General features: G+C 32.3%; 3 protein-coding genes across 5 annotated transcripts; all 3 read right to left on the bottom strand.

Annotated features, from left to right (window-relative positions):
- Window positions 1–260: 260 nt before the first annotated feature.
- LOC123196890 (NAC domain-containing protein 83-like) lies at window positions 261–1,722 on the bottom strand. Its single transcript, XM_044611039.1, has 3 exons — window positions 1,201–1,722; window positions 778–1,058; window positions 261–688 (listed from the first exon to the last, which is right to left on the bottom strand). The coding sequence occupies exons 1-3, from the start codon at window positions 1,379–1,381 to the stop codon at window positions 416–418; spliced, it is 735 nt and encodes a 244-aa protein (XP_044466974.1). The 5' UTR covers window positions 1,382–1,722; the 3' UTR covers window positions 261–415.
- Window positions 1,723–6,871: 5,149 nt separating this feature from the next.
- LOC123196872 (glycerophosphodiester phosphodiesterase GDPD1, chloroplastic-like) lies at window positions 6,872–9,352 on the bottom strand. The gene is made up of 7 exons (XM_044611017.1): window positions 9,138–9,352; window positions 8,854–9,047; window positions 8,453–8,512; window positions 8,078–8,359; window positions 7,643–7,738; window positions 7,324–7,520; window positions 6,872–7,241 (listed from the first exon to the last, which is right to left on the bottom strand). Exons 1-7 carry the CDS (start codon window positions 9,232–9,234, stop codon window positions 7,019–7,021), a joined length of 1,149 nt encoding a protein of 382 aa, XP_044466952.1. The 5' UTR covers window positions 9,235–9,352; the 3' UTR covers window positions 6,872–7,018.
- A 3,911-nt stretch (window positions 9,353–13,263) lies between these two features.
- On the bottom strand, window positions 13,264–15,290 carry LOC123195994 (double-stranded RNA-binding protein 5-like). Of its 3 annotated transcripts, none has more exons than XM_044609874.1 (4): window positions 15,064–15,290; window positions 14,734–14,981; window positions 14,427–14,646; window positions 13,264–14,331 (listed from the first exon to the last, which is right to left on the bottom strand). In XM_044609874.1, the coding sequence occupies exons 2-4, from the start codon at window positions 14,977–14,979 to the stop codon at window positions 13,397–13,399; spliced, it is 1,401 nt and encodes a 466-aa protein (XP_044465809.1). In that variant the 5' UTR covers window positions 14,980–14,981; window positions 15,064–15,290; the 3' UTR covers window positions 13,264–13,396. The 3 variants fall into 3 exon arrangements, with proteins under 3 accessions (XP_044465809.1, XP_044465810.1, XP_044465808.1); XM_044609875.1 differs by having other exon boundaries at window positions 15,073–15,290; XM_044609873.1 differs by lacking the exon at window positions 15,064–15,290 and having other exon boundaries at window positions 14,734–14,988.
- Between the last annotated feature and the right edge of the window lie 760 nt (window positions 15,291–16,050).

The raw sequence follows: 16,050 nt of genomic DNA, 5'->3' as shown, positions 1-16,050 counted from the left end.
TGATTTGATAATACAGAACCTCTTTTGCTTCTTTCTTTGGATGCCTTTCCTTTCTACGCATTTCTTTTGTTTATATCATATCTACTTTGGATCACCTTTTTCTCATAAATTTATTTGCCTTTTTTATAGTATAAACTTAGATATTGAGCAATAATCAAGGCCACTGCTTTAATATGAATAAGTGCCACCTCTTTTCCCATCACTATAATTGTTTTTAGTTACTAAATTTAAAAGCATGTAAAGAAAATGAAACAATATCATAGCTAATTGGATTTGCTTGCAAACCACAATTTCTTAAAACAGTCAATTATTCTCATGCCTTGCCTTCTCTCTATATTCTTTTTGCCCATTCATCTCATTTGTTGAGCAAAATACAGGAAATTCCCATACAATGAGTCTATCAAATTAAATCTGGTTAATTTGAGCTCTTACTGAGGCAATAATAAGAAGAGAAACTTGTGTAACAACTGGATTCTTCTTGATCTAACACTGCTGAACATATGTCAGCTGTGATTTCACTTGAACTTGATGAGCATGGTTGAGGAGGACCTAATAAATCAGATTGATGTTCAATAGTAAAATCAAGACAGCTTGGTTTAATTATCTCAGTATTCTGATTTTTGTTGCTTCCATGCTTCTTAGGTTTTCTCTTCCTTTGAAATATACGGTACACTTTCCAATCACTTAACTGCGAAATGAATTCAAAGCACAAAACCAATTACATGTTGAACTTGAAAAGAACTAATATAAGAAGACTCAATATTGAAGATTTCATACCAGGTGAGTTGAGTTGGGGTTTGTTGAAGGGCATAAAAGGCGGTATTCATGCATCAACCATCGAGTTTTATTCTGATATTGCTGATTGGCAGACTTTCCCTGGCGAAAACTTAAAGTTTTCCTCAGCCCAATAGCTTGCTTATGACTTTCAGAATCCATAATCTGCTTGTCTTTGCCAGTGGATTTCCAGTAACCAGAACCAGCAGCTATTTTACATTGGCTCTCCTTGGCATTTCCAGCTCTATTATTGCTAAAGAAAAACCTCTTCTCCTTCAAATCACCTATACACCAAATATCATACAAAAATGAAAAAACACAAATTTATCTTCAAAACCCTTGTGGAAAACAATGTGTTCAAATATAGGATCGAAGTTATAACAACGCATATAAAATTCTAAACAAAATGCTTGACATATATGTAACCTGGCAAGCTCCAAGGATCAGCCTGGAAAACATCAAGCTCCCTGATAACTGAAGCAGGCAACGGCATCCCAAACACCTTCCGCTTCAAGTAATGAACAACAAGCTCCTCGTCTGTGGGATAAAACCTGTACCCAATAGGCAACTTGATCCCACCATGCACAACAAAGTTTTGTTTCTCCATCTTCGATTCCTTTAAAAACTCAGGGAAAGATATATATTTATCTGGTCAGTCTCAAGACTCAACAACAAAGTCGAGCTAAGGGGACAGAAGAAGAAGAAGCAAAAACAAGTATGTGTGACAAAGAGAATAATGAAGGACAGATCAAAGAAGCGTAATTTAATAGTAAGAAAAGGCAAAGAAGACTTGTGTGAGCTCTTGGTGGGCTAGGCGAAGGGGGAAAGCAAAGGTGGTTCATATATATAGAGTGAAAGCAATGTAATTCCAAACGCTGATTTGTAAAAATACTCCTTCCTTCTGTGACTCAAAAAACTCTTTGCTTGACTTTAGAATTGGGCAGCACGATTGTTTACACAGATTTTTTTTTCTTTTTATTCTAGTATTCTTGATGACACTTTTTCGCCCACAAACCTTCAAAACAATAGTTTCGAATTTAGGATGGTTTTCCACATTTTGTTAGAAACTAGTAAATCTTGTTGAATTTTAAGATAAAAAAGATGTTTTTTCTTTCAAAAACAAAAAAAAAAACCTATATGCACCGAAATTTTGTTACCAAAATTAGTACGGACAGATGTGGAAACCAGTAGGACAGTTTCAATAATAATATGAAAGAAGAGTTTGAACTGCCCCATCAGTTTCCATGTATGTCGACACTAATTTCTGTAGTAAAATTTCAATGCATGTAGCGTTACTGTTTCTATAACAATATTATGCATGCTCATTTTGGATACATAAATAAGTATATATTTATATGTGTCATTATATAATTAGATGTTGATTTTATCTTTAATTCAAAATCACTGAATTATATGATAACATATATTAAGTATATACTCATTTATATATCCAAAATAGGTATACATAATTTTATTGTTATTCTTTACCATTAAAACTCAAGATTGTAATTGAAATTGGCAGTAGAAATACCCTCATCAACCCACAATCTACAAACACAGTCAATAGATTCAAGTTGAAGAAGGAGCAAGGAAGAATAATAGAGATCAAAGTGTGGTCCCAAGAAGAATGAGAGATGTTGGGGTTCGGAAAATGTTAAATTGGGTTGGGAGACACAACTTATTTGAGATGGTGTATTTTACAAAAAACAAATCACTTTTCTATGCCCCTTTTTTTAACATATTGCATTGACTCGAGAGAGAGTTTGGATCGATTGAGCAAGAGTAAAAGATAGACAGAAAGAGATGAAGAATGGAGACATTAGAGACTTGCCACAATCGATCAAAACATTCAAGAGGCAGCGCTGAGGGGAATAAATGAAAAAAATAATAATCTAGTTGAAGAAAGAAAGAAAAAAAATGGTAATCTAATGGAAGAAAGAAAAGGGACGAAGAAATAAAGAAAGAAATTCTTTTTTTACTTTTTTCAAAATAACCTTAATACCCTTTTGGAAAAAAAATGAAAAAAATTATATGGTTTTAAAATTCAAGGCAGAAAAATGTCGTTAAAAATGGGAAATATGAACCGTTCATCATTGGAATTGCCTTATTCCATATTTTTACATGTGAGGAAAGTAAGACTAATTTTATATCTCACAGATTGAAATAAACTGCATTCAACAGTCATAAATTTTACAGAAATAACGAATCACTGGCCACCTTCTTCATCTTGAATGGCAAAAATATTAGACTAATTTTACTAGAACAAATAATTAAAGCAGCCACCAATTTTATATAAAAAATAAAATATTCAAGAACCCAAGTTCGAAGTTCCCATGCAAAACGACAACCAAATACACACTCAGATCAACCATGACAATGATTTTGAACTTAAGACTCACCCCATAATTTTATTACTGTTGAAGTTCGAGACTTTTGAACACCCCACATTCCTATAGATACCTGTTCGAACACAAATAAACCCTATGAGTTAACAAAATTGATAGAGTATTAAAACTTTCAGAGAGAAAGTCTAACTTCGAACCTCTATTATGTTTATAAAACTTTAATTTATGCAAGCAATACCATCAAAATAAATGAAAGTGAAGTTCCCTCTCATTCTGCAATTCTTCCATGATCACTTGTCATTTTTATTTTCTGATTGATTTAACCTTTAATACAATATTTCTCCAAACATTAAACATAATTAAATATAACTATTTAAGAAACTATTAAGTGAATAATCTTTTAATTATAAAAAGGAATCTGAATGAATTAGCTTATAATATGAAATCGAACATAATATAAACGTATAATTCCCATATCACTTATTCGGATCAATTTATTATGAATCAATTCTTGAAAACTTGATACATAACCATCTTTCTTGGATGCATTTATTTCATAATACACTACCAAAAATCAAATCATATTAGAAAATATTAAAATATATGAACAATGTAGAATAATATAACAAGATTCTCTACGTATCTAATCATTTTCATATAAGGAGATAGATTTAATGCAGGGCATTGGATTCTTGTATTAGATTCAATTATTCACCTACGATTGGAAGTGGCTATTACGAAAAACCAATGGGTAAATTAAAAATTTTAAAAAGAAAAAAAAGGCGGCCCACAAAGAACCCTAAAAAATATTACTAGAAGAAATCCATTTTAACGTACAATTTTGAGTTGAATTGTTGAAGTTTTTTATGAATGAATAGTCCTTCTTCAGTGACCACAATGACACCTCAACAACTATTCTATAATTTTCTTCCTGCCTTCAACCGAAAAGGAGAGGATTACTGAATTAAGGGTGATCAAAAATATTAACTTTTCAAAACGTTGAAACTCAGAACTATTTTCATGGCTACAAATTAATCAATTGACAAAGAATCACATGCAGACTAATTCATGGGTTCTAAGCTCCTTATGGTCGTGTCATAAACGTAGTTGTTGAAACATCATAAATTATTTTAAAGAAAATTAATGTTTTTGACAGATTATAGGGCTCCTTGAGCCACTACAGCGAAGTTTTTAGTACTGGGGAAGGTGAAGTTTTAATGGTATAAAACACAGTTTCAGAGACACATATTTAGAGAAACGAAGGACATTATCAATATCGGAGGGCCTAAAACCAATTAGTAGAATAAATAATATATTATGAATTTGAAAAACAACAAATTTTCTTGTGTCCTACGTACAGTAATTAATGAGGTAAACAGCAAGAGTTTGGGACCAGACTTCTTAAACGTGGTTTGTTTTCCCCCAACCTGTTTCAATTGAAACCCCCAGTTTTCTTGGCACTTTTTTTCCCACTATAGTTTTGGCTTTTCCCCGGTAAGATTCTCGACGGGTTTTGTTTAGTATATTAATGGAAGACAGCCTTCCTCGCTGAAATCTTATTCCTTCATATATTATGATAGAGGAACTATGATTATGCCATAACAATTATGCACTAAAATCTCCCAACATTCAACGCTTCAATCTAACACAAGTTTTAATGATTATTACTTATAACATGATAAAAGGAAATCTTACCATAAAACTAAGACTTCTCCACTTTCTTTTACAATAAAATGATGTTTAAGTTTTTAAGTATATATTTGAGGATATAGATGATGTATCATTATATAATTGGATGATTTTGAATTAAAGATAAAATAATAGTCGCTAACATAAAGACATATCATCTATATACATGATTAAATATTTAAAAAAATAATATTATATGTATACACTTTTGGTATAAAATTTAGGTATATGATGATTTGTCGTTATATAATTGGATATTACTTTATCATTAATTTAAAATCATTTAATCATATGATAATACATCATCTAAATACCTAAATTATGTATTAAAAGTGTGTACATATAGTTTTATTAATTAAAAAAAATAAAACTATATGTACATATTTTGAATACACAAATATGTACACATTTATATGTGTCATCATGTGATTAGGTGATTTTGAATTAAAGATAAAACAATATCTAATCATGTGATAGCACATGTAAGTGTATACACATTTATGTATCAAAAGTAAGTATGCATAGTTTTGCTCTTAAAAAAATGTGTGCACGTAATATTGCTCTTCTTAGGGGTGAATACAAACCGAACTAAACTTGAACGTCCCTTGGCTTGAGTTCAACTTGAATGAAAAATAGTTTGACTTGAATTTATCAAGCTAACATTAAGGGTGGTTCGAGTTCCATTTGAATGAAAATAGTTTGGTTTGAGTTTAACTCGAATTTATAATTTAAATCCATCGGTCAAACATGTGGCTCAGATTCATAGTTCAAATTTGTGACTAATTGACAAAATGATATTGTTTAACAATTACTTAATATAATTCGAATTAAACTACTAGCTAAATTCAAATCAAATTAAGTTATCTATCTAGCTCATAAGTTAAACCGAATCGAATTTTTTGTAGCTCAATTCATCTCGATTTCAAAATGAGTCGAATCTTTTAATTTGAATTCAATTCAAATTTAAATCAAACGAATTTGAATCAAGCTCGAGTTAACTCGGATCAGGTCCAACACTAGTTCCTCCTTTTAATTTTGTCTATGATAATCTGTGGTTGGACTGGACGTAATTTGATGTCGCTTGAAACTTATATGGTTGCAAGGCCTTAAAAGATCTAGCTTTATTGTACCTGCCACTCAGTGGGTCGCCATATAAGGATGGGTTTCCTTATAGATAGTGATGTCCATCTTAATAGTAATGGGACTCTAAATCATGGGATTTTTAAAAAGAAAATAAGTTAAAATATATATCAGAAAATTAGATTATAAAAAAGGATAATTTTAATAAATTAAATTTATATTTATCTAATTGATTTTGTAACAAGAATTAAGAGTACCCAAAAATAGATTGTGATAATTAATTGCTGTAAGGCCTACAAGGATTCATGTGTTGCACTTTCGGAAACAAATTTGATATACAAATTTTTTTATGCTTCACAACATACAAAAGACCAAATAAATAAATAAGCTGTAGAATTCTTAGATGGATACATTATGTGCATAAGGTGGGAGGTTTTTACCATATTTCCCTTTTGTGTATCAAATAATTATAAAGTAATTTTATTTTTATTTATTAATTTTTAAAACAAAAATAAATACTTTTCTATTCAATTAAAATAATAAGTAATCTCAAACCATTGTGACTTCTTTATTCTCACCCATTCAAATTTTAAAGACAATATTGCCCTTATTTCAATTAAAATAATCATGACACCACCGTCACCCTCTCGCCAGCCACCCACACCATCACTTGCCACTATACACTAGCACTTCCTTGTAGCACCGCCACCACACTTCCTTGACTGCCACCCTTCCACCACACACACCATCACCTACTATCACTTAACAACACATGCCGGTTTCGTCCTTTCTAAAATCCAACAATAGTCATTGTGTGACTTATGAGGTTGTCCTCGTTTAAATACAATAATTATTTACTCATATTAATTTAATCATATAAAATATTATTTATATTTTAATAATTTTTGAGAAAATTTATTTTGATGTTAATATTTTATTATTAGTAATAAAAAAAATTAGCTGAACCAATAACACCCAGAACATAAAAAAGAGAAGTTACTTGCCAAAAAAAATGTAAATGGGAGGTGACCATCGCAAGTCCTAACCCCAATATCAGCCGCATAATGGCAAGATTTGCAGAACTGTGAGTATACTCTGGAGTAAAAGGCTGATATTAAATCTGTATGAATTCAGGAATGAGCTTCAAAAGAAATAAAAAGCTCCCTCTTTGAGAACTCTGGTTTCCCTTTTACTTCCATTTTCCCATTGCCCTCACTTAATTTCTCATTATCTTCATCTGCCTTTGGTGGCATAATCATATCGGACACTGCTTCTGTTATCTCTTGAACGAAATCAACTATCACTCCTTCAATTCCCATCAAATTTTGCATGTAAACTGCCTCCGAGACATTACTGCATCATATAAAATTATAGCAAATGGGATTAAACAAAAGTTAAAGAGATTATAGAAAGAGAAAAAAAATAAAAGGCTTACTTTAATTTGCCATATGTGAGAAGGGAGAGCTTGGCTTCTTTGATCTTGGTGACTGCTCCAGGATTTCTAAAGACTCCTTTAACTTCAGAAACAATCCCTTGTAAACTTCCCTCCAAGCACACCTTTATAGCCTCCTCTAACGAGTTTCTCCTCACATCATGGAAAATTTCTGTCCCTCCATCTGTCAAAAAGAAGACCTGGTTTCATTCCAAAACAGCAGCCAATATTAATTAGAGGCATCGCATGATTATAACAGTTTTTTAAACTAAGAAGCTAAAAACAATTAAGAAAGAGATTAATATATCGAAGGATTTCTTACTGGGTAGGCACTCTGCAATTTCCTAACAAGGAGGGCTGCATCCGGTTGGAAAGTCGAAAAAAGAATCGGTCTGTCTTTAGCATGCTCAAACACCACCTGTTTCAATTATTACCAAAAATAGAAAAATTATTAATTCATTCTTAAAATGCACTAATTACATTAATCTAAGTTATGTGGTGGAACGTAAATAAGGGGTCTCAATGAATAGTTTGAATAATAAAATATGTGAAATTTAAAAAAAAGGGAGTTAAGATTCAAGATTCATTAATATCATACTAAGATCAGACTCTTAACTTTAATTAGTATAGTGATTATAGCTTATTCACTAGACTCTGAATTTAACTAATTAGTGTGATTGGTTTGTCCAAAAAAGATAGTTCGATTCAAATAGAATTTCTCCGATTATAAAAAAAAAAAAAGTGTTTATAATGATACCTTTAAGATCTCCTGGAGAACTCGGACCAGATAATCCTGTTGATAGACAACATGGTCATCAAATTTCAATTCAATATTGAAGCCCAAAGAAGGCTCCACTTGTTGAAAAGCTTCTTGGAGGGTACAAAGAGAGTCATCAGTTTCGACATTCCAGTTTACAATTTTCCCATCTTTTGTTTTTCTCAGCAAAGTTTTTCCCATTTTCCCAGGTTCCTTTTGGGGTCCATAGGACAGGAATTCCGATAAACAAAGTTCTGTAACTCTCTTCTCAAAAATACCACCCTGAAAATTGGGAAACCAAATCAATGTTCAGTTTTGAAAGCTGACATTTTTAAGGAGAAAGAATGGCAAGATTTTGAGAGATTAGAAACTTACATTATCTTCAGAGAGGATGAAGTCGTCATGGAAAATGACCGGGCAGTCATCTGTTGTCACCTACAAAAATGATACTTGTTTCTTTTAACTTTCCTGTAACTTTTATTTTTCATTTCAAAAATTACGAAAAAAAAAAAGTCAGGATTTTGCTCTTTTTAAGAAACTTGGAAATATAAAGTGAGTAGCTAGAATTACACGTTATATCCACGTAGGCAACCGATTAGTGCAGATTTGCCAACGCGGCGAAACGTGCCACGCCGCCAACAAAATAAACTTGCTTTTCAAGTTAAGATCATAAAAAACTGAATTTCAGATCGATAATCGCCCCGCCGGAGACGACTCACAGAGTCGTTGAAAAACCGCAGAAAATAAAGGGCATGTGAAGTTATATGAAGCCTCACCTGAACGTCAAATTCGATGTAATCAATTGGGTATTTAGCGGCAGAGTTGAAAGAAACAATGGAGTTCTCTTTAATGGCTTTCATTCTTTTATCAGAGGATTGCAACACGTTCATTCCATGTCCTCTGTGCCCTACAACTAAGAACTTGGGTATCTTAAACGACGCCGTATCATTACCATCATTCATCATCACGCCTGCATAAACTCAAAAGAAGAAGAAACATTAACAACTTTAAAGTAAGACAGACAATCCGTGGGCGGATATTGGCCGGCGTTGTTAATTACCTGCAGAGAAAGGGGCAGAGAAGAGAGAAAGAGAAGCATTTTCTGGGACTTGGTCGAGAGAAGGGACGTCGGAAACAGGGACGGCTGCAAGAGCCATCGGATATTCTACGTTTTGATTGAAGTTGAGAAAAAAAAGAGAAGGAGTTATCGGGTATTTCGAGAATTGTCGTGAAGGAAGCCTATATACCAGGGGATTTTCCGAGAGCAAGGAAGCAGAAGGAACAGAATCTACGCTTATAATATTGGATCTCCACGTGTCTCCTCACTTTAATCTCCCTTCCTTCACCTGCAATTTACCTTTCTCCACAACTATAGCATAAATAATATTCTAATTATCATACTAAAAATTAGTAAAATTGATGAAGCATAAATTTTTTTAGAGAAAAATTTGGATTTAAACTTTTATTATATTTATGAAATTTTAATTTATAATAAATATAAATTTAATCATTATATTTTGAATTTATTAGTTCAATCAATAGGAACGAATTTGGTTTAAAAAAAAAAAAAAACAAATGAGCAACTTTTCAGCTAAATTGTCAAAGCGTGAGTTTGATGGCGCCGTTAAGACCGTAAAACACTTTTTCAATAATTCCGTTAGAAAGAAAACGGCGTAAGTGGAATGTTGATGGAATATGTATTACCATAAGACACGTGGAGGAGAAAGAGATGTGAAGCGTGTAGGTGATTTTGATTAGATTAGAGGTAATGTTAAATAAAAGGAGGGTGTTGGTAATGGTCTAGTTGAAGAAAAGTGATGTGCAACCACGATGGACTGAACTGTACAAAACGGTGGGTGGGCTGGACTGGACTGGACTTGACAAGCACATGAATTGATTATTGAAGGAGGATGTGGATCCCCATCGTACAGGCATGGTGTGTAGGCCTGGAGTATCAATCATGAATTAATTTAAGTATTTCTCTTTCTTATCAATTCGTATAGATTCGTTTGACTAATCTGATTGTTTTGATTAAATTTTTTTTATGATTTTTATATTAAAAAACCATCATAAAAGGAATAAAATCTAAAATATTTACTAACGAGTGAATATTTAAATTTTAATTGATTTAGTAAGTTAATAATTTAAAGTTACACAAGGCCTAGGATGGGAACAAGTCTTTTGGCCTGTGAATAATTGAAAAGTAGAGAATCGAGGCAAAGTGTGGGGGGAAGGGAATGTGTGAGGGGGTATGCGGTTGGTTAAGTCATTTAAGCAAAGAGCATCTGGTTCGACTCTTAAAGAGAAACAATAGGATACAGCCAAATGTTTCTTTCATCTTGAGGTGACATGTTCCTTTCACTCTGGTTTACTCTATGAAATATATATTGAAAATATATTATTTGCTTTTAGCTACTGTAGAATACGACCCAGAATTAATTTGATCCATGAATTGCACTAGAATTTCTTGTTTTTAGGGTAATCTCTGATTAAATTTGGGATAAATGGATACAAAGCCTGACAGCTTCTAACAAAATAAAGGACTCCGACAGCGGTGTTAAATAAGGAAAACAATTATAAGCAGAAAGCAATAACAAATTGTAGCTGAGTTGCTTGGAAAACGACTGCTCCTTTTTTCTCAAGGGAGATGTCTTCAGGACTTGAGATAGGCCCTGAGAGAGGGATGTCATTAACATTCTTGCCCAGCAGAAAGGACAACTCTGGATTAGACTGGTCAGGGGCCATGGGAATGGACCATTCAACTATCTTCATTTGAATTTTTACCCTTTACCTCAAGCTAGAAGACATTGATAGGATGCTTTCAGGTTCACTGGTTGGTTTGACTCCATTGGATGTTGGGCTCAAAAGGATTTGTATTTCCCTGTAAGGCTCCTATAAAAACCTGCAGTTGGTTGTCACAGACTCATCGGTTAGGCCCAAATTTCAGTAGGAACCCAAAAGAAGCAGCCTGCTCTTTTCGTTTCCTAAGATGTATGAAAGAAGAAGTTGATGGTTAATGGTGAGACTGCTTCCTGGAAGGAAGAAGCGCTTTCAATTATCGATCAAGGAACAACATTAGTCGGCTCTGAATTCAGCAAAGCTTGATAGAAGATAACAAGATTAGGTCATAATTTGATTACCCTACAAGAAGCTTACCAAAACAACATAAAATCCTCTACAGAGATTTGACAATTGCAAGTCCTATTCTCAGTTGAGCAATACCATGTATACAAATTTTGAGTATACAAAATAAATACATATGTCGTCATGTTATTTTATCTTTAATTTAAAATTATACAATTATTTGATAACAAATCATCTGTATACTTATTAAAGTATGTGTATATAGTTTTATTGATTCTCAATTAGAGTTTTGTCAAAAGTCAACCCTTTTCAATTGGGTCGTGGTTGATCCATTAATAGATACTTTGCATTTAAATAATTTATAAGAGTTTGTGATAGAATTGTGCAAGATTTAATTTAGCATGGCTTAAGATTTTTTCAAACAGAAGAAAATGATTAAAAAATTCTAAATCAAACCAATCTATTTATAAGCTTTAAACAAAACCGAATTAAACTAATAAAATATGATTAAATTTGATTTATATTAAAATTTAAATATACTAAAAATTATTCAATTCTGAATATTTTTTATTTAATAAATAATAATGAAATCATACTTATCAAAACATGAAATACATAAATAATAAACATGGTAAATTTTATAATTTCTATTTCAAATAATCCCTTATACAATGGGGATTACATTAATTTATCTTACTTCCAGGCCTTGCATATTAGTCCTTAAAATAACATGGACCAAAAAATATATTTATCTTGTATTATATTTAATTTTTAGATATGTAATAATTATTTTAAAATATATTAAAATTTTAAAATACCCATTAACTTTTTTCGAATTTTTAAAAACCCTATGAAAAAAATTCATTTACACTCCTAACAATTTCAAAGATTATTGTTCACCTAAAAGATATATCATGCATTCATTTAATTTTTTTATAATTTTAAATTAAATTTATTATAAATAAAGGCTACATATAATTATTTAATAAAATTTTGAAATAAAATATTATTTAACTTAATTTTTTTTATTTTTAATAATTTTCTAAAATATTTAACATATAATAAAATAATTCTTTTAAACTTAAAACAATGGGGAAAATCATTTGACTTTTATGTAGTTTGAAAAAGTACATTTTATGGCTTGGTTTGAAAGCTTCTGACACCACATCTCAAACTATAAATAATATTTTAAAATCATCCATTTAAATCATTGTTTTATTAACGGTAGGATTTAAATAAATTTATTTATATTTAAATTTAAGTTTAGTTCGATTAAATTAAATAAAATTATATTCAAATGAGTTTAAGCTCAAATTTAAGTTTTAATATTTTAAAATCAAAATCAAACTTTAAAAATGTTCAATTAGTAAAAATTATAAATTTAAAAAATTTGATATGGTTTAATTAAAATAATATTATTTTAATTAATATATATTAAAACGATATTATTTTAATATTAAATTGAGTTTAAAATTTAAACTTAATTATTTTTAAATAAATCAAACTCAAATATTTTTAAAACGAAGTTAGGTTCAATTTGAGTTTAATATTAGTTTTACCGGTCAAACTAAACCTATTCATAATTTTCAAATAGTTGAACCTGATTGTACGGTAGAAAACGAATTGAGCATTCGTTGGACGATAAATTTCCTTGAAGGACATGAGGATCGCGATGAGAGAGAATGTGCATGCAAATGCAAGTGAGAAGCCATTACTTACTTCACAAGTTGACAGAGGCAGTGAATGCTGAACGGATGAATAAGGAGATCAAAGATGAAAGATAAAAGAGAAGAATAAAAAATTGAAGGAACAATAAATGAGAGTGAAGAAGCTGAGGAAGAAATGCAAGGAGGCATTAATGGAGAAGACAAGACCATTAAATATTTGCTGAGAAAGTAACTTAATGGCTTGCGTTTATCGCTGCAATTGTCTTTTCCTCATCTTTCGTCAGAGTGCCTTCAATTCATTGCTTAGACCTATCTTCTGCAACCCACCTCCCCAGATCCATTTAATACTCTCTCTTTCTCTCTTACTGTGTATGCAGTAAGTAAATATAAAAGGATAAAAATATTGTACAAAAAACTTTGTTACCGCAGTTCCCATGAAACAAAAACATGGTTTTTTCTTTCTTTTTAAAAGGCCAAAAACATATTTAGTGGATAATCCATCTAGTGATTAAACTGGCAAGAAATGCCTACTATCAGAGTTGACATTAGATTCTCATTGTCTTTTTCTTCATAACTGTAGCTTGTTGAACTCGGAACCCAGTTGTTGAGTTGGATTGTTGAATATTGAACTGCTGCCGGCTGATGAGACCTCTGTTCCTTTTGTTTGTGTGGGCAGTGAAGTAGTAAATGATGTTGAAGCTTCGTTCATTGATGGAGTTCTCATTGGTGGTGGTGCTGCACAAACTGGGATTACTGATCTAATTTGAACCGCTGGTGCAATCCTATGCGGGTTGAACCTTCCAATGTACATACTTCTTGTCGTGTGAGAAGCTAAAGGTGTCTTAATAGGAGTTGATGCAGTGATTGGAGATGGATTTAGTGACCCAAAAAGCCTATTACAAGTAATGTGGGTTTTATTATCAGGCATAGAACTAGTAAGCTTGCTAGTGCTAGGTTGAGGAAATGGCTTGTATAAAGAACTTAATCCATACACATAACTTGAATTTGAATTTGAACCCTCCATTTCAATGGGTTTCTTGTTGGTATCTTGTTTTCCACCAAGCCATTCTTCCTCATCCCTTTGATGTTCTTCCATTACTGAGTTGCCCTTAACTTGTAGTGGAATAGGCCTATTTGATTGGTGGGGTAATGTGTGTGAAGCTGTTGGTAAGATCTTTGAAGTTGATCTAGGTGGAGGTGGAGGAAGAAGAGATACAAAGCTGTTTTGCTTTTGTGTTGAAGTTGAACCATCTAGACCAGAAGAATCCATTAAGAGATCCAGGAACCTCCACCGTTGATACTGTAAAGAACTACGAGATGAAGAGAAACCACTGTCTCTAGGACCCTTGAACATTCTCTTTCGCACTTGGTTTTGATCCCTCCTCCTAGAATTTCTGTTTTCATCTTTGGGTCTAAAACTTGACAAAACCCTTGCTACAATAGCTTGATCTTGTTCTTCATGATTCTCTGTATCTTTCTTCGTCAGTGAATCCAAGTTTGGCACTGCACAATATGGGTCATGATATTTGATTATGCTAAAATACTAATGTCTAATAAGAAGAAAAATACAAAAGAAGGAAAAGGAAACAAGAATATACTTCTTTTCAAGGCAGACCAAGCTGCAATTGCAGCATTCTTCTCAGCCTGCTTCTTTGTCTTGGCAGGTTCACCTGTAAAACTCATACCGGCAAGCTCCACAGAGCAAGTGAAAATGGGAACATGGCCAGGGCCTGATCTCACAGTGGTATATACAGGGAGGTTCAGCCCAGCTCTGTGAGCAGTTTCTTGAAGGAGATTTTTATAAATTCCAGTCTCATCCTTCATCAAAATCAATGATAAGATGGTAGAAATAACAAAAGAGAAAATGTTATATCTCTCAAACCCATAAAGAACAAATGAACTTACAAGAACTCTGGCAGTTAAAGACCTGGAAGGACCTCCTGTAGAGAGGACATTGAGAGCAACTTCAGCAGCTGCATGCTCAGCCTGTCTTACTGTGGTACAGTAGCTTGGACTTTCAAAGATCTCACCATTGAAATTTACTGAAGCTTTGAATCTTGGAGCATGATCAGGGCCTTCTCTGATGCAGGCATAGGAAGGAAGATTGAAACAGCTTCTTTGTGCAAGTTCCTGCAATTGATTCTTAAACATTTCTGCCATAAAAACAAATGAGAGAGATAGAAAAACAACCAGGAAATAAGCCTCAAAACAAAGACAGGAAATGAACAAACTAACCTACTTCACCTTATTTCTCACTCCTACATTGCCATGGAAGTGTGGTTCCTCAGTGCAAAATCATCCGAAACTAATGTAGTCTTACACCAAGAACAAATCAAAAACAAAGATAGTGAAGTGAAAAATGTTAAAACTGAAAGGTTTAGAGTTTTTTTTTTTTTTATAAAGATTAAGTGCCTATTTCTTCTTATTTCACTAACCTGGAAATTTTGGAAGTTGTAACAGTTTTTAACTCAATAGAGGCATTCCCAATAGAGCACAGTTTTCTTTTCTAGCGGTAAAAAAGCCCAAGATTAAGTTGGCCTTAGTGGGGGGTGGGGTAATTTTGATAACTTACACAGAATTAGAGGTATGTGAAAGTACAGAACACTCCCTGTACAGCCTAGCTTGGATTGTTTTTCTCAAAATAAAACTAGCTTGATTATGGTCCAGACTTAGAGTTGACTGGACAGCTACGTCATTACATTTGACTTTCAGATTATAATAACTGTGTCCAGTCTTCACATGAGCTGAATCCAGAGCTATGGTTGGCTCAAATATTAAAGTTTGATTGGTCTGAATCAATCAAGTTTGTGCTTGAATTTGAGTTTATTGGGGACATTTATTTACTCATTTGGCCCTGAATTTGAACTAAGCAATATTAGATTGGTAAAGTATAGAACAAATAGAATTATTTATTACCTAATATTGTTAGAATAATGTTTTGAAAATAGGGAAATTTTGTAGGATAAGCATTCAAATGGGTGTTGAGCTAGCTTAGAGTTAGACTAGTCTTGTAATTTGATCAACAAAACCAAGTCTTCAACCTACCATTTCCTAAATAGGAAATAAATTGTCCGATAAATACAAAAATAACGAAAATATGTACTGTTAAGGATAGGGTGGGATAATAATGAATCTATCCTCTATCTATTCTTTTTTTGTCTCATCCTTTTAACCTATCCTCTCCTTTTCACATTCATAAAATGTTTATATATTAAATTTTTT

The sequence above is a fragment of the Mangifera indica genome, chromosome 14, assembly GCF_011075055.1.
Source record: "Mangifera indica cultivar Alphonso chromosome 14, CATAS_Mindica_2.1, whole genome shotgun sequence".
NCBI lineage: Eukaryota > Viridiplantae > Streptophyta > Magnoliopsida > Sapindales > Anacardiaceae > Mangifera > Mangifera indica.
This window is presented reverse-complemented; position numbering and strand designations above follow the sequence as displayed.